Source organism: Eurosta solidaginis, chromosome 1 (genome assembly GCF_040869045.1).
Source record: "Eurosta solidaginis isolate ZX-2024a chromosome 1, ASM4086904v1, whole genome shotgun sequence".
In the NCBI taxonomy this organism is placed as follows: Eukaryota; Metazoa; Arthropoda; class Insecta; order Diptera; family Tephritidae; genus Eurosta; species Eurosta solidaginis.
In genome coordinates, this window is record NC_090319.1 from 99,942,231 (window position 1) to 99,967,201 (window position 24,971).

Consider the following 24,971-nt stretch of genomic DNA (forward strand, 5'->3'; position numbering starts at 1 on the left):
CATTAACCGAATTTGCCTTTTCTTTCATTCCAACGCATCCTCACAACGACAAAACTATACCATTATACCACCTGAACAGGGCTGCGTTGATAAATTGATTGAACTCATCTATGAGAATTGGATTATGTTATTTGGCATTACTGCGGGTGTTATTCTCTTGGAATTATTGGCATTGACCTTCTCATTGAGCCTTTGCTGTGCGGTGCGCAATCAACATTACAAAGCCTGAGAATTACTGAATTCCCGACGGGAAATAAGTGACGATGAAAAATACTAACAAACCAAACCAAGAAAAAGACGAACAAAAGCATATTAAGTAATGCGTAATGGCAAACATTGTATTAAAACAAAAAGATTATAAGCAAATTGGAAGAAAGAAAGAAAGTAATATGCGAATAAGATAAGATGACGAAAAAAAGTGCGTAAGCGGAAATAGGAATAATACAAAATAATGAAAAGCACAAAGCAAGTGAGCGAGTAAGTAGAAGAAAAGTTGTAAAAAAACACGAAAAACAAATTGAACAGCAATTCTAGATCCAAGTAATTATCGCAAAATGTGTGAAAAATGTTTCAAGCGAATAGGTAAAAATATTTGCTAAACGAAAAACACGAGTTTGTGAAAAATTTATTAAGAAGCGTTTGAGTAAAAGTTTTCACAAAACTTTTTTAAAATATAAACAATTTATATAATATGTTAAATCTCTTTCTCATCTTTCATTATCAACCAATAATCAGAATCATATGTACCATAAGAATAAAAGAAAAAAGCAAGAAATAGTAGTCATAAAATTGTTAAAACAAATATTTGCATATAGAAGTAGCAAATTGATAGTTAAAAAAGGTCTACACCTACATTTCAGTACCTACATTTCTTCTAATTTGAAAAATCTTAATTGCTGAGCCTAAATTGAAGCGCTCAGCATTTTTTTACTTTTTGTTGTTGAACAAAATATTGAGTGTCAGTAAGCAGGAGCGCATTTTTATATTCAATTGTTAAAAAATCAAACATTTTTAAGTACATAATGATGCCAAATTTACGTTTTGCTAAGCACAAATATTTTAAGACATGCAAACTTACTTGCGTATTTTGATTAAGTAAATTAGTTTACATATGTAACGAAATATGTATAAAACTTCCTGCAATCGAATAAGAACTACATAGATATTTAAGAACTTCCGCTAAAAAAAATGTGTATTTTTTCGCCAAAAGCCAAATGTTAAATCAAATTTTTATCAATTATTTATTAGTTACATAAGTTTGTTTAAGAATCTCTGTATTTTGTTTTTTCACAAAGTCGTCCATTGTGAGATATAAAAGTGAATATTGCAATTGATATTTATGTTCTACAAATTCACCGCAGGGTAATAAAATTAGCACATTTAAATTGAAAATGCACTTAAGTTAAAAATACACTAAACAGGAGAAAAAGAACACTCGTGCTCAAATAGAATTGCAAATTCCATACAAAAACTCATAAATGTAGTCATTGTTATACCTGGTATTTAACCGACTATGTTCTTACTGGGTCGTTGCTCAAGAATGCCAGAATTGCCAGTGCTTTCCTGTGCACGTTTACTAAAAATTCTTTGGAAAATGTAGAAAATAGCGTATGAGTTTTCTTAAGATGTGGAAACGTTTTGCCAAACAAAATTTTTCTTTTGCATTGTATGGAGTTTTTTCATTTCCTGCGGCGTGGATACATAAAATAAGCACTGAAAGAAAGTTGTAGTCTTAGGCCAGTGATGCACAAAGCCAACAAAATATGGGCATAGAGTTTACGCATGAGATACTTACTGCTTAATGGGCCAATGAATAGTGACTTATAACCATAAAACCATAACCAGATAAAACAGCTGATCGAACCTACCTTATGGAAATCAATATAATGGGTTAATGGTGACATACCATAATGCTAACGCCATAACCATACCATAGCCAACCAATTGGTTTTTGGTTTCTCGCCATATCCATAACCTAAACATATTTGAGTTGGTGAATTTAATAACTTTTTGTAGATTTTATTCATTGTTTTGGATACGTTATGACTAAGAGACTTATTTTTTGCGTTTTCTCATTTTTATGAAAATTTCACGACTTTTAGGTTAAGGCACCATTAATCGATCACATTGTAGATGGTTATGGATATAAGTATGGTTACGACTATGGCGTTAGGGTTAAGGAAGTTTAATTAGCCCTTAAAGTGGAAGCGAAAACTCATGGCGGAATTATACACGATGGCAGCACGGTGACATACAAATATATATGCAAATTCCATGTACTTTGTTTTTGTAAACCGATGGAATCGTGCCAAAATTGTACTGTGCCGGAAGTTGAACTGTCAAATCATACTAAAAGATTATGAATCAGCGGATATTCGGCGGTCACCTGTTCCTGGTTCCGCCATGAGAAAGCGGATTCACTGCTTGCTCTGCTAAATCTCAAACGCTACGGTCACACGACATGTGGGTGAATGCCGAATAAATGTCCGACGCTCAACGAAGCTTTCCAATGGGATGTCTGTCAAAAACGCTGCAACTAACTTATTGCATTCATTTGCTTTTAGTTACAGCGCAAATCCAATTTTGAACAATATTAACACTGAAAGAAAATAGCTGGTAAGATCAACCGAAATTGCTGTCAATTTGCTTCCGTTGCAACTACCTGTTGAATCAACTTGCCAAAAATTGTTAATACCGTGAATTTTCAACAGTAAAAGCAACAAAAAAATCATATGTAACGCTAACTGGCACTTTATTTGACAGAAGTGGGTTCATTCTGTAGCTGCGATCCCTAACAAATTGTCATCACATTCCTCTAGCGGGAGTCCAAAGGAACTAATAGTTTCAACAGAGCTGGACCATAGGGATGTTGCTGTTAGCGGCGTTGGTTCCACATTACAATTAAAAAGAAGGTTGGTGTCATATGGGGAGACATGGTATGCAGGGCATACATAACATATGTCGAGATTGATTCTGGGCAAGTAAGAGTTTAGCCTGTTACAGTATGCAGAATGAAATGGAACCAGAGTGACTCAAGACCCAATTGGTAGTCTGCTTTCTTTTTATGCCAGAGTTGGATAGTGTATATCGATAACTGATCTCACCGGGCGCGACCCAGGGAAGGTGTTTACCAACTCAGTTTGGATTAAGTTCAGGCATCCTTATGCTTATCTGGATCAAACGACTGAGTAGATAGGTGCCTGTTCTCATCATTAGGGAGATGTTTCTTCATCCCTCTTGGAAGCCGAGCTAGATAAAGCAGTTTTTTGCTGGGATGTTCTGGTTTGTGACAATTCAACAAAAACTGTCTGCTTAGCATTTTATTATGCTCTTTTATGTAAAGCTCTTTCGTCGCACTATGAAGACGATGTTCAGGGTCATAAGAAGACATCCCGTAGCAGTTCTGAGTGCAGTATTCTGGCAGCATTTTCCAGTTTGTTTTTAAGTCATGGACCAAACTAGCGACGCATAGCACATGAGTCGGCCCATTGCTTTGAAAGTTGTTAGCACCGTTTCTTTATCTTTTCGACAAGCAACTTGAAGATTTTGTTGCGGCTTTGTACTTAAGATACAATTTCGGAGCCATGTGCTTTGAATGTAAGAGAGTTTTTGAATATTACACCTAAGATCTTTGAGTCACTCACAGTCGTTAGCGTAACGCCATCGTCGGTAACGTCCAATATTTGCCTAATCTGTTCCTTCCACGTCGTAAACAGAGTGACCGTGGACTTGGTCGGTAATAGTATCAGATCGCGCGAGGTGAAGAAACCAGAAAGACTGAAGAAATATGTATTTATTTTGGAAACTAGTTCGTCTATTGAAGGGCCTGGCCCAGATAGTACCTCCTTCAGCAAACGTGGGGATAGGACCCCATTCTGTTTCACTCTCATACGTTTTAACGTTTCGTTCCTAAATTTAACCGACGCTTGTCGACTATTCAGATAGGGCTATGACCGTTGTAGTAAAGCAACAACAATAGAACAAAAATTTCGTAAAAAATAATAACTAATTATGCAAAAAATCCACAATAATCCACAAATATTATAAACTAAAAGATAAAAAACATTTTTTGCATTATCTTTTGCTTAACATTTATTTATCACACTGTGCGTATAGTTTATCTTTTACTTTTTATGCAGTTTTTTCTGACATTGAATCATTTTAATGATTTGGGAGTATTGACATTCCATAAGCAAACAAAGTTAGAGATGGGTAACAGCAGAGAAAGGCCTTTTGCAGCGTAATCCCATTCAAGGTGTTGCCAACGCGATTTGTAGCTTTTCCAACCCAATTATCAACCTCATCTACTTGTGGCGAATCCTGTGCGTTTAGCAAGCGAGGCTCTGATGACCTGAAGTTCCTCACGGGAGGTGGCTAGAGGTGAGCGTATCGAATCGTTCTGGAGATGGTCAGGCTAGCACCTCAAAGGTATTGTCTTCCGGAAAATACCGTATCAATAACTGGAAAGGACCATCAACATCGATAAAACTTCCGAAAGCCTTCGGAAAGTGACTTTATCGCAACAAGAAGAGGAAGAAAAATCAGAGAATTTAAAATCGTTTCGAAATACCATAACGTCGAACGAGTAAAGGGCCGCTTTCAATATTACCTTATTATGGTGGGTGATTTCGAATTGTCAGGAGAGAAGACACTTTCAAATTTACCCTTACTTTCGTATTTTATTGTCATCTTGGGTCTGTGTCAGTCGTTTTGCCGCAATTAGAATAGCAATTCGGCAAGAACATGGCTTCATACATTGACGACCGTTGTGGTTTGGCGTTATCGTGCCTGTTTGCCGTACCAAAGGTCCTGGGTTCAAGCCCCTGGCAAAGCAACAGCAAAAATATAGAAGAAAGTTCAATTGGAAAAAGTTCAGACAACACTGGATTGAATGCCCAGGGTATAGGCAGCCCAACTAGGGTATCAGCCAAACTCATTAACCTAAGCAGAGAGGACCTACAAACTCTGACTGGGTACAAAACGGCACACTATAGTCTACGATATGACCTCAGTAAGTTAAATCTATCCGATATACAAATGTACAGTGGACGCCTTTCACTCAGCTAGGGGATTTAGAATATGCAGACGATGTCTGTCTGCTAAGCCACAGAAGTACTGACCTTCAACACAATTTAGAAGCTGTCAACACACATGCAAAGGAGGCCGGACTAAGCATCAATACAGCGAAAACCAAAGTCATAAGATGCGGCTATAGTATTTCATCAAGGCAATTGATTGACGAAAATGAAATCGAAAGTGTAGAGTCCGTTGTTTATCTTGGTAGTATTGTCTCAAATAAGAGCGGTGCAGATGAGGACGTTCAGTCTCGCATAAACAAAGCAAGAATGGTTTTTGGGCAACTGGCAAACGTGTGGAGGTCCAGCCAAATATCTTTAAAAACGAAGCTTCGAATGTTTAATTCGAATGTTAAATCAGTACTGTTTTATGCTTGCGAGACGTGGAAAAGCTCAACTTCAATTCAGAAACGTCTACAAGTTTTTATTAATAAATGTCTGCGCCGAATCCTGAAAATTCGATGGCCGGAAAGAATTTCAAATGACCACTTAGGGTCTAGAACAAATCAACCTAAGGCTGCCACAGAAATAACCAAGCGTAAATGGTCGTGGATTGGTCACACTCTCAGAAGACCTCCAGTAAATATAGCCAGACAAGCATTGCGATGGAATCCACAAGGAAGCCGACGACCTGGTGCACCTGCGAAAACTTGGCGCAGAACTGTGGATAAAGAACTCGAAGGCGCAGGATATACGTGGAATGACATCAAAAGAACTGCACCTAACAGAATAAGATTTAAGTCGGTGGTCGAGGCCCTATGCTCCAATAGGAGTTGAGGAGGATGATGATCATGATTATGAAAATCTGTCGCTCCTGTGAGCTGGAGCATAGAACGCCAGTTCATATTCTATAAGAATTCATCACTCTGACATGGCAGAGACTCTCCCATCTAGATGAAGTGACTCTTAATGCGTTTGCGATATGGAGTAAAAGCCTGAAGAGGTACTAAAATACATTAAGGTCAATCACAATACATAGATCTACATTAAGGTCGCAGTGCGTCTGATCCCATTAATAAGAGTAACAATGACCCCTTCTGACACGAAGATACTCGTTCGAAACCTTGAGACTGAGGAAACAACTTTGAAACCCGAAGTCTTCGGCGACAACCGGTGACAGCCCCACATGCAAGCAACTTTTTCGACCATTCGCTTCAAAGTACCTTACCTGTTATCCTAAAAATGTCTAAGTGTCGCTTAAGGTGAATAAATGTTGAAAATTTATGTGACAGGCGTCATATGAGTAGATCAGTCCTATGAATTGCGCTATCTCTGCGGCATCTTAACTTTCAAATCATTCTGCTTGGCCACCGCTTATAGTTGCCCATCTCTCACACTCAGAAGTTATATAAATCTCTGGTGATGTCAAATAGAGTATTTTCCATGTCAATAATATGTGATTCATTTAAGTAACATATACATGTGTAAATAAATGACCAGAATATCCAAAACTGTCCAGATGTAAAGAAAAATTATGAGTGGAATAGCACCCTGTCTCAGTTGCCATTTCAATGTTGTTGCTGAGATAATGCGTTTCGAAGCAGCAACCCAGATATGGTGGTATTGCACCAGCAGTCGATATGTACATACTTTCCTTACTGGTTTAGAATTTCATCTAGATTTTTTCACTATTAAGAAAACCTAATACTCGAAAATCCAGAAACACAAATAAAAATCCAAAACTGTAAACGGATATTTGAATATGCTGATTTGCATATCATAGGGAGCGTGAATAGATTTCAATAATAAATAACCGATCAGAAAAATAAACTCTTGTATTATATTAATCGTGTGATTGCGAAAACGATCAAGTGGGTATTCACATTACCTGGGATAGAGTGCATGCATGGATATCCGGATATTCGAATGTGTGGGAAGTTCAAGTTCTAGTACCTGCCACATTGTCAACAAACAATAACAAATTTCTTATTTTAATATGTATTTCAATTGTAAACTATTAAAAAATATTAGCAAAATATTACGTTCTTTTTCAAATTTTTTGTAGTAAACAAGTTTTTAAGTAATTTAAACTTATGTTTAAGCGTGTGAAAAACAATTTTTAAGTTTACTGAGTCACATAAGTGCTTAAGTTTATACGCCATATCGTTTTGTAAGCACAAATAATTTGATTTAACAAAGAATTATTCAAATTTTTTATTATTAAAACCTGAACGAACTCACAAACATTCATTTATACTTAAAAACTTAAATAAAAACGCATTTAATAAATATTTAAAGAAGCATGAATTTTATACATTTTTAGTTTAGTTTTATGTCAAATGTTATATATAAATGAAATATTTTTTGTATTGTAATTAAATTAAATTAAATTAAATTTATAATAAAAAAAGAGAGAAATAAATAATAAAATGTACACTTCATTTACATGCGCATACAAATAAAATTACCTATGATTGTTATTATTAATTGATTGAATAAAATAAATTTTAATAAAACATGCATATTGTAATTGAGGTGATGTGTGGAATAACGGTATAACTCAAGAGCCAACCTTTTGAGAAAAGTGAAAAAACTTAACAATGCAGGTAAAAATAAATTTATAATAATCCTACTTGGTAGGATTTTAGATAGTATGATTCTTTGATAAAAAAAGTAACAAATTTTATATATACATAATTTTATTAGAAAATGGATGATTTCTTTTTTTTTTTTTTTTGAGTTATACCGTTATTCCATAGATCGAATATCAAATATTTTGATTGAGATACTTTATTAAACAAAATAGTAGATACATTAATAACCATTGTTAAATCCTTATATTCTATTATTTAGATGTGCTTACAACTTTTTGTTATTTCCTTTTGTTATTTTTAGCAATCTTTTTTTTTATTACTTTTATCATTTTTAAACTTTGTCTATTTTTAACAATGGAGTTTTCTGTCTGCTTAGTCGTTTTTGAAACCACTTCAATTCTTTTATTTTTCAGTTCTTTCTGGTCTACGACATTGAATATATTTTCATACCATTTCGATGCTTCACTACTTCAAAATTTTATTAGAGAGTTATACCGTTTTTCCATAAGTGAAGCTAATATCCTTGTTAAATATCACTATTATTTTCTAAGACTAATATGGTATGTGTATGTAATCGTGCTCTTTTTATTTAGTTGATTTATGGAAAAACGGTGTAACTCGACTTATACCATTATTCCACACATGCTCTCAATTATATACATATGTACATGCAAACAGAGATATACGTTCATCTATAGTCATAATTCTCTGTTTTTCAATGGACCTATTTTTAGTTGAAAATATATACCTTTTAAATCAAATATATAAAGACCTACTGACCATGGTTCAACTATATGGTTGGCTTATCTCTACATCAACAACATACCTTCGTTCAGATTGTCAAAATCTGAGTGTTGGTGTTGGGAGAATGGAATGGAGAGAAAACGTAAAACTTTTCAAATCTTGTGTGTTATGAGAAAATAATGCGCTAAATTTGATGCATTTACTAAAAAAATAACTTAAAGTTATGTGCAACTATTTTTTTTATGGAAAGTTGACCGCCACGACAGTAAATAATTGTCAATGTGTTGGTTGCATCTTACGGTCGCCATCTCCTTTTCACAATCCCTATACCAATGAAATGAAAAAATCAAATCAGCTGATGAGATGAGCCAACCATATAATTGAGCCATGCTACTGACAAAACAAAATATAGATTTAAAAAAAATACTATAGATTTATGTAAAAACGTTCTCATAAGTCAAACGCACTAGTAGCAGGACACTTAAAGCCCCTTCACATAAGCAGTTTTCTATATAGATGCTTTTAACGCAATCTTATGCATGATGAGTAGATTGCATATATTTTAATGGAGAACTGCAGATCCGGCGACCCCTGTGTCATCTGATATGAAAAAGTAACCAACTTCCAACTTTTGTTGAAAGCGAAGCATAAGAAGAATAATTTGACATTTGCTTTGGCTAAGGGTGCTTTCACACTTTGCAGGTGTAATTATTTTCCCACTTTTTTGCGGTTATTGCTAAGATCGCGGCACAATGAAATTTTTCATATAGATGCGTTTAACACAAGCTTATGCATTTCAATAACATCACCACAATCAACCAAGATGCTGCGTTTATAAATAAGAAGGAACAATGCGCCCAACGCTTTTATTTAATTGTCTGATCAACGCCCTAGATTGATGAGGAGGGTGATGCCCTAGTACATAGGACCTGCCTAATTATTTTCTAGCTTTTAGTATTATTATTACTTCTTGTAAGTGTTGTTTTCAATAAAACCGTTTAACTTAAAAAATTTGTTCCTTAATTATTTTATTTTTGACATAAATAGAATAATCACCTATAAATAATCGCAATTATTTTATAAGAACCTTAAAATAAATTCATTCGGCAATTTTTGACAGAAACAGATATATTTAGAAGTCTAATTGTTTAAATTCAAATAATTTTTGAAGGAGTTTTACTTCTTCAGGCTTCAAAAAACCAGCAAAATTGTCCTGAATTCATATACACAATGAGGTGGAAATACCTCCCAGGAGAGGAAGGAAATACTGGACCAACAATATCTGTTAGATACTCGGAAACCTCGGGATATTAACAGACATCTGGTTGAAATGGTACGCCTACCAAGAATTTAAGGAGTCATCTCCGTATATACTATGAAGAAATCCGTCACATAAGAATGCAGTCCCTTGAACCAATAGACCAGAAAAAGGCCCTAAAAGTTATCCGCAAAGAGTCGGCAAATCATGCCGATAAATTTGCGGCGAACCCCGCCCTCAATTTCAAATACCTGAAACTATCAATTAAGGAAAGTAGACGTCCAAGTGAGACGCGCGTGACACATCTGGGTAATGTAAAATAATCAACCCAAACATACGCATTGTATAAGTGACCCGTGTGTAATCCACATGCATCCAGCCATCTCCAATTTTAATGTGCAACCAACGACTATAACACCGACATATCGTTGTTTCAACCTTGTTGTAATTGAAAGTTTCCTTAAACTCCCATTTCAGGAGTGTCAGTTTACAAACCATAATTAATCAATCAGCAATCACTAAACATTTTTAGAGACCTATGATTTAGGTGCAGGAATCGAGGAGTACAAATATCAAATAATGTTTAATTTTATAAATAAATAAAATTTATTAATTTGAACAATTCTCAGGAGTGTCGTATTTATGTAAAATTTTAAGATCTGAAAATAAACTAAATAAATAAATAAAAGTAATAATAATAAATAAATAAACGTAGAGTTAAAGGTATTGAACACTCTAATAGTGTTTTATTTTCCACACCAAATTATTTTCTAGCTTTTAGTATTATTATTACTTCATGTAAGTATTGCTTTCAATAACCGTTTAACTTAAAATTGGTTTTTTTAATTATTTTGTTTTCAAGTCATCAGTCGTTATTTAAATGCCTATTATTTCTCATTCCATTTAATTCATTAGTGACTCATTATTACAAGGACTCCTTCCTGTCAATTTGTTACAATCTAAGTCCTCACTACATAATCCTTCCATAGACTTTACTCGACTCTGCGCCACGTATGCTTGTCCCTCCTCGAACTCCAAAATATTTTGATGTCACTTCTACCGGACTGTATGTAATATCTGTTCTAAATATGAGCCAAATCGGACATCATAGGCCGCTTTATATTCATGTATGTATTATGTGTTCCAGATATCGACCAAATCCGACCAAAAATACGATTTTTTTGAATATCTCGATCCTTGCGCCACCTAGTGGCGATTTTTCTTCGCAGGTCTCTTTCTATTCTTGTGTGTATTTTGTGTTCCAAATATGAGCCAAATCGGACCACAAATACGATTTTTTAAAATATTTCGATCCATGCGCCACCTATCGGAGTTTATATTTCTTATTATTGCATTGTCGTCGGGTTCTGAACTATATTCCAAGTTTCAAACTTGTAGCTTATCGGGAAGTTACTTAAATTTCAATTACAAAATTCGTTCCGGCCAGCCAGCCAGCCAACCTGTAAAGTCAAGCTAAATAAAACCGTTTAAAAAGGGCATAGTGTCCGGCCTAGCACTCTCCGGATACTAGTGCATTTACCCTACATCACATTTAAAGCATTCGTTAGCGGTACTTATATAGGCACTCGTTTTAAATGGTTCCCATCATGGCGAACAATTTAATACTTTAAAAAAATGACGGCAATTAAATATAGATATGAAAAAATATTAGCATAAATTTTACAAAAAAAACCCATATACATAAATAGAATTATAGAAAAATACAACTAAAAAAACTAGAAGCGTAAGAAAAGAAGTGTTTAGTAGTAACAAATATACATAAGATTGTTTCAATAAAATTGCAGATTTGCATTTACTGAAAATAAAATTTACATTGTTGTAGGAAGACAAATGTTACAAGCGTTATTTTTATGAGAATGCAATAAGTTTTAAAATTAAGTTGAAATATTAAATCTTAAAAAAATGTTACGCACAAGATTTTGTAAAAATATAAACCGATAATTTCCACAAATTAGATTGGTGCAACTTGGCCTATTTATATTAATATTTGGACACAGCACAATGTTACTGAATTATTTTCGTGCGAGATATTTCAACAAAATTTTCTACATGAGCTCTTTCTCGAATAGGAGGGGTTAGCTTTTTTATATTGAATCGGATTCTTACAATTTTTTAACTATTCCTACTTCCCTCAAAATCCGATGTTAAGTGTTCCAATATACGACTCCAAATTACTTCATGTAACGAAAGATACTTTTTAGTGTTGAATTGGTCTTACGCATATTTAACATTTGTGTTAAAGTGTACCAGACAAATTATTTATTTTTGTTTAAAACAACTACTTTTTTATTTGTTAATAAAAATTGGCATTGAATTATTTTTAAAACATTGTACTGTATAAATGTTCATGTATGAATCAAAATTCAAAAATAACAGTCTCTGGGTAATTCCGAAAAATCCCGGGATTACAAAAGATCTTCGGGACTCGATGCCTTAAGTCGCATGGAACGAGCGTCCGATTTTGATTCACTAATTTCCCCGATTACCGAAGCCGATAATTTAGTAGTATTAGTAGTTAGTAGTAGTAGCCGATAATTTACTTTAAGTTAAATTATGCCTAGTTTTAAAATTCTATCCATGTCTGCTTTTTTATGTTTGAAAAAAGTGGTAGATTTGTAAATGAAGGCTAATCGCCTTCAAATGGTGAACATTTTGTTTACTTGAAAGTTGTGTTTACTTAAATTCCAACCTAAAGCCCTAAAAAATGAGCCCTTAATATTAATATTAAGACTCCTATCGCACTTTTCTCACAGGAGTTGTGTAGGGAAAGGCAACATTTTCACAATTAATATCCTTTCGATCTGATCCTGCTATTAGTCCCATATGTTAAATATAAATAGGGGTATTATCTCTGTCAAGAATATCATAGCACACGTAGAAACTTTTCCATTTTACTGCCAAAAGTTTTCTACACGCAACAACAAAATATAATTGTGAAAAACTTTCCACGATTTCTACATGTTCTATACTAAACCCCATGTATGTATATTGGAATAGCATATTCGTCGTAGCAGTGGCCAAGAAACAGGCCAATCGGGCGACCATCTGAAGATGCTAAGAAAAGTATCAGGTCACGAATAATAGTTAATTGGTAAGAAGGGTGGGAAGAATCGCGAAAAAGGCGCTGGACTTTTACATTACGTAATGTTTTATTGCTCTCTTTTTTCGATGAAAGACTCTCTGTGAGAGACGCTCAGCTGCGAGCTAAATTGCGTGCCTAGTTATGACGCATGCTGAGAGGGGGAGGGCGCAGAGAAGTGCATGCGAAGCAGTGGTGATTAAATCGCCTTTCCCCCGTGACATTATGCCTAATGACAGTTCAGGGGGTGTGGACACATGAACCGGTTTAGCCTGTTTTCATTTGGGCCAATTGAGGGCAGTGGGCTGTCGCAATGTCCAAGAAAAAAAGCGTGCATGTAGGCAAGAGTATAGGAAGCAAAGCGTAGTAATCTCAAACTTCTTCTAAGCCGAAACAACCCAGCAATTGCTTGATGCATCTTTGCCTTCAAAAAAGATAGGGGGACATCCACGTAACTACTATAAAATCCGGTTGTTTGTAACATTGCCGTATGATACCGAAGCTTAGAGTCGACGAATTCTTTGAAAGCATTTCCACAAAGTTTGGGAGAGTGATTTTAAAAGTTTTTTAATAATCAAAAAACAATTAAGGCCGCCTACTTTTAAAGGTTTTACCTTCTAATGATTTCATCATGAATGAAATTAATTAAACTTTTTGATAACAATTCATTATATGTTGTACTTTTTTGATAGAAATTAGGCTACCCTTTGGCTAATGAGTCGGTTTAGTGCAAGATAATCTTTACTATTATGACACAACGTTTCGCAAAGCTCCTTAGCTTCATCAGCGGTAAGCTAGTTTTGAACCAATGAGGTGCTTTAGCGCCAGCCTCTGATGAAATTTATAGGCTTCGCGAGCCGTTGGGTCATAATAGTGAAAACTCTCTTGCGCTAGGTAAAGCAGATCATTGGTCAAAGCTAACATAATTTGCATCAAATAAAATCAATAACTTAATCCATTGAGTAAAGTTTATTATTTTATTTTTTAAAGCTGCAAATTTTAGAGAACAAAATATTAAACACCATTTCAAATTCCTCTGTTGGATTATTCAAATGTCTACAAATAATTTCGAAACGTACCCAAAACTCCTTGGAAATATTACTTTAGGCCTTACTTATATATAAATAAAAAAATGTTATTAATAGGTAACCATTTCATTATAAAGAACCTTAAGAGGGTTATTATTTTATCTTTATTATTAAATCCAGCTTAAACTAAAATTTCTATTTTCTAGAAAACAACAATAACATTCATCTAGGAATTAAAGTAAACAAAAAAGTTATTAAATTAAACCGCTTTACTTTAAACACTTTTTTCTACAAAGTTAGTTAAACTAACTGGGGAAATAATTAAAGTTAAAAAAATTTGGAAATACTGAGTAATAAATGAAACTTGCCGATAAGGCCCACTTGCAGAAAAACAAGCTATTTTTTTAGATCAGAATTTATTTCAAAAATTTGCCAAAAAGCATGAGTTTTACCCTTTAGGTCAGGTTAACTCTGAGTTATTTTGCCGTTCTGCAAGTGGGCCTAAGTAATCAGAAATTTGTTCAATTCACACCAAATATGAGTCATGTCATAATCCCAAGTGTCTTAATCTTAATTTAAGAAATGCAAACCTACACTTTTGAAACTCATAAAAGTATGCTGTAGTGGTTAATATCAAGGGGAAAATTTGGTTTGCCAAACTTTTTAACAAATTTTAACGATGTTTCACAAAACTTGTGGGATAGAAATATGGGGGCTCAAAATTGAGGTGGCATGATTCTATGTAAGGAGTGGCATAATAAATCAAATATAAATAGTTATAGGGGACTTTGGCACTTGGTATTATGTCATGTCACCTACAAACCGTGGTTTTAAATTTTATTTAAAAACATGTGACAAAAATAAAACAAATATTCTACGTTTATGAGGTAATGAAATACTTAGTAGTTAGCTCATAAGTCATTCATAAAAAAAAAGAGAAATCCATTAAAAACCGATAGAAAACACATAAAAAGCATTGAAATCAATAATATTAAACTACTATTAAAAACTGAAAGGAATTTCGTAGTTATTGTTATTTCAACTTTGGAATGTATGTAAGTATTTTGCTTCATTACGTTGAATTATTACCTTGAATTATTCTAAAAAAAACCCTAGGTATCAAGGAACAGGAAATAATTATTTTATCTTTAAACATTTCTTTGAGAACCAACCTAATAAACTTTCATGTATCAAAGATCTTCCAACAGAAGGGCCACTCCAAAAAGCCCTCTCTAGAGATCACAGAAATGTAACTTGCACTCTGCAAAAGACAGATGGGAGCTACACTAAACAGCCGGCTGGGACATGTAAGCTCTTACTAAGAACTGGACGCAGTCTATCCTTGTTTGTTACAACAGCCTTATCCAACCTGTTTAAGGCATACCTACTGCTTGGCTATATTCGAAACCGGTGGATAGAAGTCCATGACAAGGACAGGGAAACCCGAGTAGCTGCCCTCGTCTTATCGACCAACTAGTCTCATTTCGTTTGTTATAAAAGGTATGGAGACAATTTTGAATCAGCACATAACGGAGGTCAACCAACATAAACTGCCTCTGCGTAGGAATCAATTTTCCAACCAGTCAGGAAAATCCACAGAGACGGCTATTCATAGCCTCACAGAAAAATTAAAAGGCATTGCAGTCAAAAAATATATGTAGTTTTCTGCTATTTTATTAGCATCTCTGGTGTATTTGAGAACACGACACATCAAGCTATCGGGCTATGATTGGCAAGGATAGAAGCCAAATGATCGTTCGCTGGGTGCTATCCATTTAAGAGCCGAAAAATCAAAAGATTATTGCAAAGTTATTGTGCAGTGGATTTAAAATATAACAAGAACGATCTTTATTGTATGAGATTTTATAACAGACAGACAAAATAATTTTTCTCTATTTGAAAGTTATTGAATCAAATGTGTAAGCTTCTTTTGTATATCAATAAAATACAAAGTATAAACTCAAACAAGTACATTGAAACTGATATTTCTAACACCCTTACTCAATACCCTCCGGATATGAGTACGTTATGCAAAATTTTATTCCAAACATTCGTATCCTGCTTAAGGCCGTATAGGCTTTTGTTAAGTTTGCAAACAAGTGAATCATTCCCATCCTCGAACCCTGGAGGCTGTCTCATGTAAATAATTTCGTTCAAATTACCATTTAGAGATGCATATTTTACATCAATATGGACTACCATCATTTTCTTAGATCCAGCAATGCTTAGCAAAATTCTAAAAGTTGTCTGTCGCACAACGGGTGCAAAAACTTCGTCGTAATCATCACCATATTTTTGGCTAAAACCTCTTGGTACAAGACGGGCTTTATAACGACTTATTTTCCCTTTTCATCACGCTTTTTTTTTATTTATTTTTATTTACAACTAACTATATTTGAATCTTTAGGTGGTACTACCAAATCCCAAGTCTTTGACGATACAAGTGATGAATATTCTTCCTTCATTGCAGCAATCTATTCATCACGTTGGTCAGATTTAATCGCTTCGTTATAGGTATTTGGTTCTATAATTTCATTACTAACATTGCAATTAAAACGTAGTGAAGGTCTACCTTTATTTACTCTTGAAGACCGTCGTGGAAATATAATTTAGTTTTTGTTATAGATCGTGACAAATGTTCTTATGGGAAATTAGTTAAAATAAATTTGCGAAAGCGAAAATTGTAAGAATTGTTCAAAAAGGGGTGTCTACTTATTTATGTGAGTGACTGTACATATGTACATACATATTTTGTATTTATTTGAGTATTTATCCTGGCACTACAATTTTTACAAAATTATTTTATAGTGCCATTCAGGAATGTAAAAGTGAATTACAATAATAATAATAACAATGTAAATAATTAAATTAATTATGTGAAAATTGCTTATTACAAACACTTAAAAATAAAGTATCATACAAAGTAGAAAAGACAATAGATTTGCATTAAATAAAACCTAATCCAACAAAAAGTTATAGGGTAGGTTATCTTTTATAATTATGTTATTATTCGCTATCATCACTTTCATTCGATGAGTCACTTGTGGAATAGTCATGAGCATCAGCAACACTACTGTGTAAGCTTGAAACAACTGGGGTATTTATTGACTCCTCAACATTATCGGGGGACAGTAAATTTAAGACTTCTGAATTCAGACTTTTAAATTTTTTCTTAGGTATCTCCCTAAAACTGTTAACTAAAGGATCCGATTTTATAAGCAACATATTCATAAGATCTCTATTCGTGGCTTCACGCGACTGCCTTTGTGTGTTATCATCCCTGAATCGTCTCAAATCTTTGTTACGGGCTTCCTGTGCTTCCTCAGAAAGTTGACCAATAGGTAAAATTGCTGATTTTATAATATCAGTAATATACACTAAGATTTTATGAACTGTAACAGGCATATTAAACCATGGATAGAGATCTATGTATAGTTTTTTAGTCTCGACCGCAAATTTTTCAAACCTCTGGATATTTATATTGTACCCAGATGCTAATGCGCGAAGGAGAGTGTCGAATCTTTTAATGAGCGTTACATCCAATCCCGTAATCTCAGCACTAGCATCAGAATTTTCGAAAAACCTACGAGCAGTGTTGCCGTCATTGGTATTGCCGAAACCTGGTTTTGGTTTATCTACTATTAATCCAAGTACACTTTTGAATTTATTCTGGATTTCGTTGGAAGAAGTTTCAGTCAAAGCATTGCAAACTTTTCCGTAAATCATTGTTAGAAGCATATTGTGATTTACGGAAACTTCGTATTCTTCGAGCATGTACTTTGTTGGCAACAACGCATTTATCTCCTCTAAAATTTTGCTCGTTTCAAAAACAATAAATCTTTTGTTTCTTTAGAAAAAATAATTTAATTGGACGACAATACATGGTAGAAGAAGGTCGAGGATTCTGCCATCCTGTAATTGAAGAGAAACGAAAGAAAATATAAACAAAAACTCAGCAGTGTTAGAACTGCAAGTAAACTTTTGCTTATATGTGATATGGCCAAAGCTTCCATCGCAACCCCACTTGCTGATAAAAGTATACGTCAAGTTTGTAGGTAATAAACTAACAAAAACTTCTTGATTTGCTAAAACTAAACGCTCAGCAGTTTTGGCGTAGATGCTACCAAATGGGGTTGTTTTGTGTAGCGTTCCTGTGTGGTTATACCTGCATTAGGATTGCTTTGTATGTACCTGTTTTTATGCCTTGGTGACTGGTGCGATAGGTTGTGGCAGGTTGAAGTCAGTGATCTTCGCCTTTTTGCTTTTGGTGTGCTCTTGTTGACCTTGCGCGTTTATTTTTGTGTGTTTTATGGCTACGTATTTGTTCCCTGTATCTAAGAATTGGTTTTGCCGTATATAGATCAGCTTTAAAGGTTCAAATATCTCGTCGGAGCTGGTACGTACATACATCCTATTTTATATGTAGAGATAACTAAATCTAAAAAAAAAAATTAAAAATAAATGTGCAAAGAATTCGCAATGTTTTTTTCTTTCGACTATTAGAGAATACTTGCGACTATAACATATGTAAAACTTAACCCGGATGTCCGCGGATGTATGTAACTTTTTTGTCCCTAAAGTTAAAAATATAGAGAAAAAATACATTTTCTTCTTAATAACGGAATGTTAAATATATTCAAAATACCCTAATTGCGAAAGAATTACTATTAAAAAAATGATATAAAAGTGTTCACTTAAAAGAAATATGAAGCTTAATATTCAACAAGAATTTTGCAAATTAATCAATGCTTTTTACGGCCAGTCCTGCCTTCTTACTTCAATTACTCAATATATATGAGCAAAAATAAAAAAAAAAAGCAAAAATCCCGTTATTTTGTTTGTTTTCTTTCATTTCTCGTTACACTTTTCTTGGAATAAGAACTTTGTTTTTGTCCAGCTAGCTTGTTCAACACGAAACACTGTGCGATGTATTTAATGTTATCTACTTTCTCAATCATTTGAACGTTTATTTCGATACTCTCTTCACTGCTCATATTAATTTCCATTAGTTTCGTTTTTTGCTCATTTAATTTAAGTTTATTCATTTTTAGCCATGTACTTATTTCGGTAATGTCTTGTGCTAATTTATTTTTACATTCTCTCGGAGTTTCACCTACGCTGTATATTAATGTGTCATCGGCATATAACATGACTTCGCTGCATTTTACCACATTGCCTATATCGTTTATATATATTATGAATAATAATGCACCAAGAATTGAGCCTTGCGGGACTCCTGTGTTCACATTTAGGTAGTCGGATTCATACCCTTTCACTACTGTGCGCTGCGTTCTATTTGTTAGGTAGGACCTAAACCAGTTTAGTTCACTATTTTGAACTCCGTACATATATAACTTTTGCAATAGTATATCTCTGTCTATTGTTTCAAAAGCACTCGTAAAGTCTAGAAAAAGGGCCATAATTTTTTTATTTTCATATCGTTTCCACTCACTTACTACATGGTTTACAGCTGTTTCACACGAGTATTTCTTTCTGAACCCCGATTGGTATTTCATAATCAATTTATTCGATTCAAAGTAGTTTTCTTACTGTATTTTGACAGTTTTTTCAAGAACTTTCTCTAACGTCTTTAATGAGTTTATGGGTCTGAACTCATCACAGTTTACTGCCTTATTAATTTTTTCAAGTGGACTAATCATAGTTTCTTTCCATATATCAGGAAACACTCCTTGCATGAGCGACTCATTTACTATTTTCAATAGGGAATCACCAACTTTATTCCAGTTGTCTAATATCATTTTGGATTTCACTCTTACATAATCTCTATTATTTTTTAAGGATTTGCATATATTTTTCAATTCTTCTAAACTTATTTTCCTAAATTTGAAAATGGCCGGAGCTTTTGTGGTTTTATCTACATATTGCACATGATCAATCGAATCTCTTATGTTCTGTACACTTTCAACAAAAAATTAATTGAACTCATTAGACAAGGTCGTTTCAGCACAGTATTTTTTATCGTTAAATATCACATAGTCAATTTGCTTTTTGTTCTGTTTTAATACTAATTTTTTGATCTCATTCCACATTTGTTTTTGATCTTTCGCTTCTACAATTCTTTTGTTTACGTAGTTCTTTTTTGCTTTAATAACTTCCTTATTGTAATTGTTTCTTGCACTTTTGTAATTTATCCAGCTCTGGGTTATACCTATTCTTTTAGTTTCTTGATATAGATCATATTTCATCTTCCTTAGACTCCGGAGATGGTTGTTGTACCAATCATTTATTTTTTTTCCCGCATGGAATAACTTTCTTCTTCATAAACATCTTTATTGTATTTTCGAAGTTTTCGTCGAATAATTTAGCACAACTGTGCACATCATCACTTAAAAAGGTTAGGTTTTGCCTGCCTAACTCGTGAGCAAATTTGTCTTTGTCATATTTAAAATATATTATTTCTTCAAATGTTGTACTACGCTCAGTTTTCTTAAAGTTTATATTGAACTCAATGAGCTCGTGATCTGATATTTTTAGGTAACTATTTACCCTCACGTCTATTGCTTGAATGTTACTAATTATATAGTCTATTAGAGTTTTCGAGTAACTGGTTACACGGGTATGTTCTTTCACATGTTGCTTTAGACCATTGTCATTCAAAAAACTTTCTATATTTCTTTTATACGTTCCTCGCTTATTCCAGTCAATGTTAAAATCTACTGCTATCATTATATTGCCTGACCACTCCATTATTTCTTCAATTTTTTCATGACAAATTTCACAGAATTCCTTTTCGGAGCTCCTGGGTGATCTATACACAGCCACAATAATCAAGTCAATATTTCCACGCTTGCATCTACATGCTAACAGCATTCATTATTCAATTTAGCAAAAGATCCTTTAACGAAATCCATTATGCAACGGCCGATAACCTATTGCAAAGTTATTGTGCAGGGGATTTAAAATATAACAAGAACGATCTTTATTGTATGAGATTTTATAACAGACAGACAAAAGATTTTTCTCTATTTGAAAGGTATTGAATCAAATGTATAAGCTTATTTTGTAGATCAATAAAATACAAAGTATAAACTCAAACAAGTATATGGAAATTGATATTTCTAACAAGGATAAACCTGGAGCTGACCTCTTAGTACCTCGCTATAGGTGTGCCTTGCCAATGCAGAGGCACATTCTGCCTGAACCTAACCTTTTTGGCATCTCGCACGTTCTCTTCTTGCTACAGATTGCGCTTTGTTGACTGATGTGCTTTTTGTTATTGTTTTCATGGATGTGTCGTAGGTTTATGGGCGAATGGGCTCTCGTACTCCTTGACCACCGCTTCGCCCCATACCCTGGGCATCCCGCCTTTAGACCACGTCACCCTTTTCGTTATTGGCAATCTTCTGTAGTATAGAGAAACCCTTCAGCGGGGTTCCCGATGACTTCTTGGATTTTCTGAGAGCCACTGTTGCTGGTGCACGCTGCACATTATTGTATATTGCTTGGCTACTATGGCTTCTACTCATGGCCTTCTCGAACGATGATGCTCTCCTGATTACTTCTCAGGAGATTCTCCCCCGAAAGCTTCCTCCCCATCCCTTTGTTCTTCTTTTTTTTTAACTTTTTTTGCCGTCTACGAGCAACTTTAATACGTTATAGAACATAGAGTAACTTGCCTGCTCTAAATGTGATCAAGATAGCTCAAATGTTGTTGGGTACGTTTTCATAGCGAGAATATGTAAAATCTAGTAGTTTCCGTGGACCACCTGCGGTTTAACAGTTGTACTGAAAATTGTTTTTGTCATCAAAGGATACACAACAAAGACCAATTTTATACATGCGCTAATTTACATTAAATTCACAACAGTTAATCTAGCCGTTACCCATATAAATATGTCCGATCACTAGGAACGGGATTGCTAGCTGTCAAATTTTGACGTTTCTCTTTCATTTACTGTTTTCACCCCAGCGATGATTCTTGGTTCAGGAAAAAAATTTAAAAATTCCGCACCTCTAAAATTTGTTTTTAATTACTGATTATCGAAGCGAAAATTTATATGGGAAAAATAGTTATTTAATTACCGACAGAGCTGGATAGAAATGATTACTTTAGATATTCAATTACCATCAATTCCCCATTTCATGTACTTGAAGAAAGTAATCAATTCCTTTCCTCCACAGCAAAGGAATTGATTACATTTCAATTCCTCAAAAAAGATACCAAAAGTAATTTCGTTTTTTGAGGCCGAGTACACACAATTTTTTGTTTGTAATTGAAAACAAAAACTTTGCTCAAATATAATTTCAGTACTTTCGAAAGGAATTGGAAATTCATTACAAGGAATGGTAAAAGTAGTTAAGAATTTCCCATTCCTCAAAGGAATTGCAAAAGTAATCGAAAAATTCTTAGTGTAAAAACCATTTTTGCGATTCAAGCGGTGATTTTATGAGGTCATAGTAACTCCTTGGACCATAAGAAAATTTCTGCGAAGAATCGCAGTAAACTGACGGAGCAGGAAGGTTTCCAATGGCTTTGCTATGACTCACCCTCGTTAGCTGGTATCCCAGGCTTGAAAACGTGCGGCGAGTAGGTTACTCCCTCAGCGTTAAAGTGTTTGGCATTGGCATGGCCCAGGTATAAGGACGAACTTCGAACTTTGAGGAGGTGGAAATGCAAATATCCCAACTTAAAAACAATGAGGCAGAGAAGCACATCTGACCACTAAACTGTTCAAACAAGGAGGCGAAACGATGCATCATTTTTACGCAAACTTTTAAATATAAAGAAACGTTTGGCATTGACAAATGTAGTTCACTTCAAACGCTTCTGAGGTTTTTTACCGACGACTCTGTCATTGTCTGCATGGATGCTAACAAAAGATCAAGAATACGAGAAAACAGTTTTCCAGAACGATAATGGTGTTTACGGTATGCCAGCTGAATATATCAAGGAAAATTGAAAATTATGTTGTTTTCCTATAGCCACCACCCTTTGATAGCGGAGGAAGGAAAGGATGCCCTTACTTAATTGGAAACTTTAAGAGGATAATGATTTGATATTCATTGGTGTTTCCAAATAATTTCAGTTAGCACTCACAAGAAAAATCTGATGAAATAATGAAAAGTGTGACCCAAAAAGTCACCCACATCAACCGGAGTAAGTTTTTATACACAGACTAGCTTTGAGGAATTGAATGGAAAATTCGAAACTACTTTATCCATTCTTTGTAATACCATTAAAAAAAATTTCGATTACATTTCCCATTCCCTTCGAGAGTACTGGGAAAGAGATTACAATTCCGCAACCAATTTTTTTTTAATTGAGCCTCAAAAAAACGAAATTACTTTTGCTATATTTTTGGTAATTGAAATTTAATCAATTCCTTTATGGTGCAGAACAGGAATTGATTTATTTTTCTCATTACTGAGGAATGTAATGGGTTTGGGTAAAAGAGTTAAATCAAACAAAAGTATTTGTATATTTTTTTAAATTTTATTTATCAATTCTATTGCATAAATTTGTTTTTAGTATTGTTTACATTGCTAGAACTATTACTTTTATATTTATATTTTTATGCTTAATGTAGTTAAAACTATGTTTATTATTAACTTTTTTAGATATCGTTATTTCTATAACTACCACTATAATTATTAAAATTTTTATGATATACTATAATTATTGTTATTAATACATTATTGATGCTTTCATGAAAACGTTTAATAACAATTTTAGGTAAAAAATACATTTTAATAAAAAAAGATGTTTGGAAAATATTTAATTTACAATAGAAATTATAGTATAGGCAAGGATTTTAGGGGTTTCCTATATAAGCTTTGTGTTTAGAGTTATTTAAAAGTATTTATACATAATTATATTGAAATAGTTATTTTTTGCTTACTTTTTGTTTTTCTTTTTTTGCTAATAAAAATTATTGAATACACATATTTACTTTAGTACGTGAATTTAACTTAAAAAATAGGCTTTTTTTCGTTTCTATTTTAATTAATTAATTAATGTATTTCTTTTTGTTTTGTGTTTAAACATTCCAATATCACTAACCACAATTTGTTGTTGTTAAGTTCATATAATTTTTGTTAGCTTTGTTGGGGAGTTGTATTTTCGTATTGTTTACCTGTTTTCAACATAAGCTCATAAAACGAACGGTGTATTAATTGGACAACTTATCAATGTTTGTTTTTTTTTTTTAATTTGTTATATTTGCGATTTTTTTTATCGTTTCGCAATAATAAGTACATTTGCTCTCAAAAAGTTGGTATGTATATTTTTTTTATTAATTTTTTATGAATTTTTAAACTTTTCGTTACACTTTAGCGCTTTTTAAATATTTTAATATAAATATACAATTTTAGTTTTTTATTTGTTAGTAAAAATTATTTCTGCATTCCAAAACAAAAATCGAATTACAAATTTTGGCATAAATATTTTATAGAATTAAACTATTTTACGTGCCAAATATAATATAGTTTCTCCATATTTAAGCTGGACACATATTGATGTTAATTTGTTTCTTGATTTACGAAATTTAATAGTATCTAAGTATTTAATTTAATGAATATCTAAGGTACATTTTGATTTGCAAATTATTTTCAATTAATGCTAAAAAGGAACACAAAGACATTATTCAAGATCCGAGAAATCATAAATTTCGGGTGTTACTATTTTGCTTAAACGAAATGAAACTGAAGAAACTTATTTACATTTTATTGTCGGTCAGTGAGAAGCAGTGATTATTTTGGACTTTAAACCATTGAACTAATAAATAAGGCAGTTCTTAAAATGAACCGCCAAAGACAAGCTAATATAGAAAGTATGACTGTCCAAAGAATAAATCTATGCAAAGAAGGCAATTGGGAAAAGTTGGACAACAACAAAAGCTTGGCTTTGGCTAAATATATTTGTTAACAGTTCAACTAACGCAGGAGTACGGGTTCGAATCCCACTCGTGGGGAAAATCCTTTACGGAGATTAACAAGGTAAAATCGACGCAGCTGTCGCCATGTCTGTTTTCATCCTACATTGTTTCAATACTTCTCAAGTAATAAAATAAATAAGAAGATTGTTTTATAAAAAGCCAACCAATTACACGCAAATGTATCCATACCATCTGAAAACACGGGTACCGGTGTATATATTTTTTATTTATAATTTTACCTTAAAGAGCGTAAAACAATAGGGTGATTAGCAACAAGCTCGGTTAAGGAGGCTTAAAATAAATCCGCGGTAGGAATGCCTGTCGTAAGAGGTGATTA

General features: G+C 33.6%; 1 protein-coding gene across 1 annotated transcript in view; it reads left to right on the top strand.

Annotated features, from left to right (window-relative positions):
- Tsp96F (Tetraspanin 96F) overlaps nt 1–7,535 on the top strand; it is an 85,144-nt gene extending 77,609 nt beyond the window's left edge. The window contains exon 5 of the mRNA XM_067759332.1: nt 80–7,535. Coding sequence (XP_067615433.1) covers nt 80–229 — 150 coding nt within the window. The 3' untranslated portion in view covers nt 230–7,535. The remainder of the gene's footprint in view (nt 1–79) is intronic.
- The last annotated feature ends 17,436 nt before the right edge of the window (nt 7,536–24,971 follow it).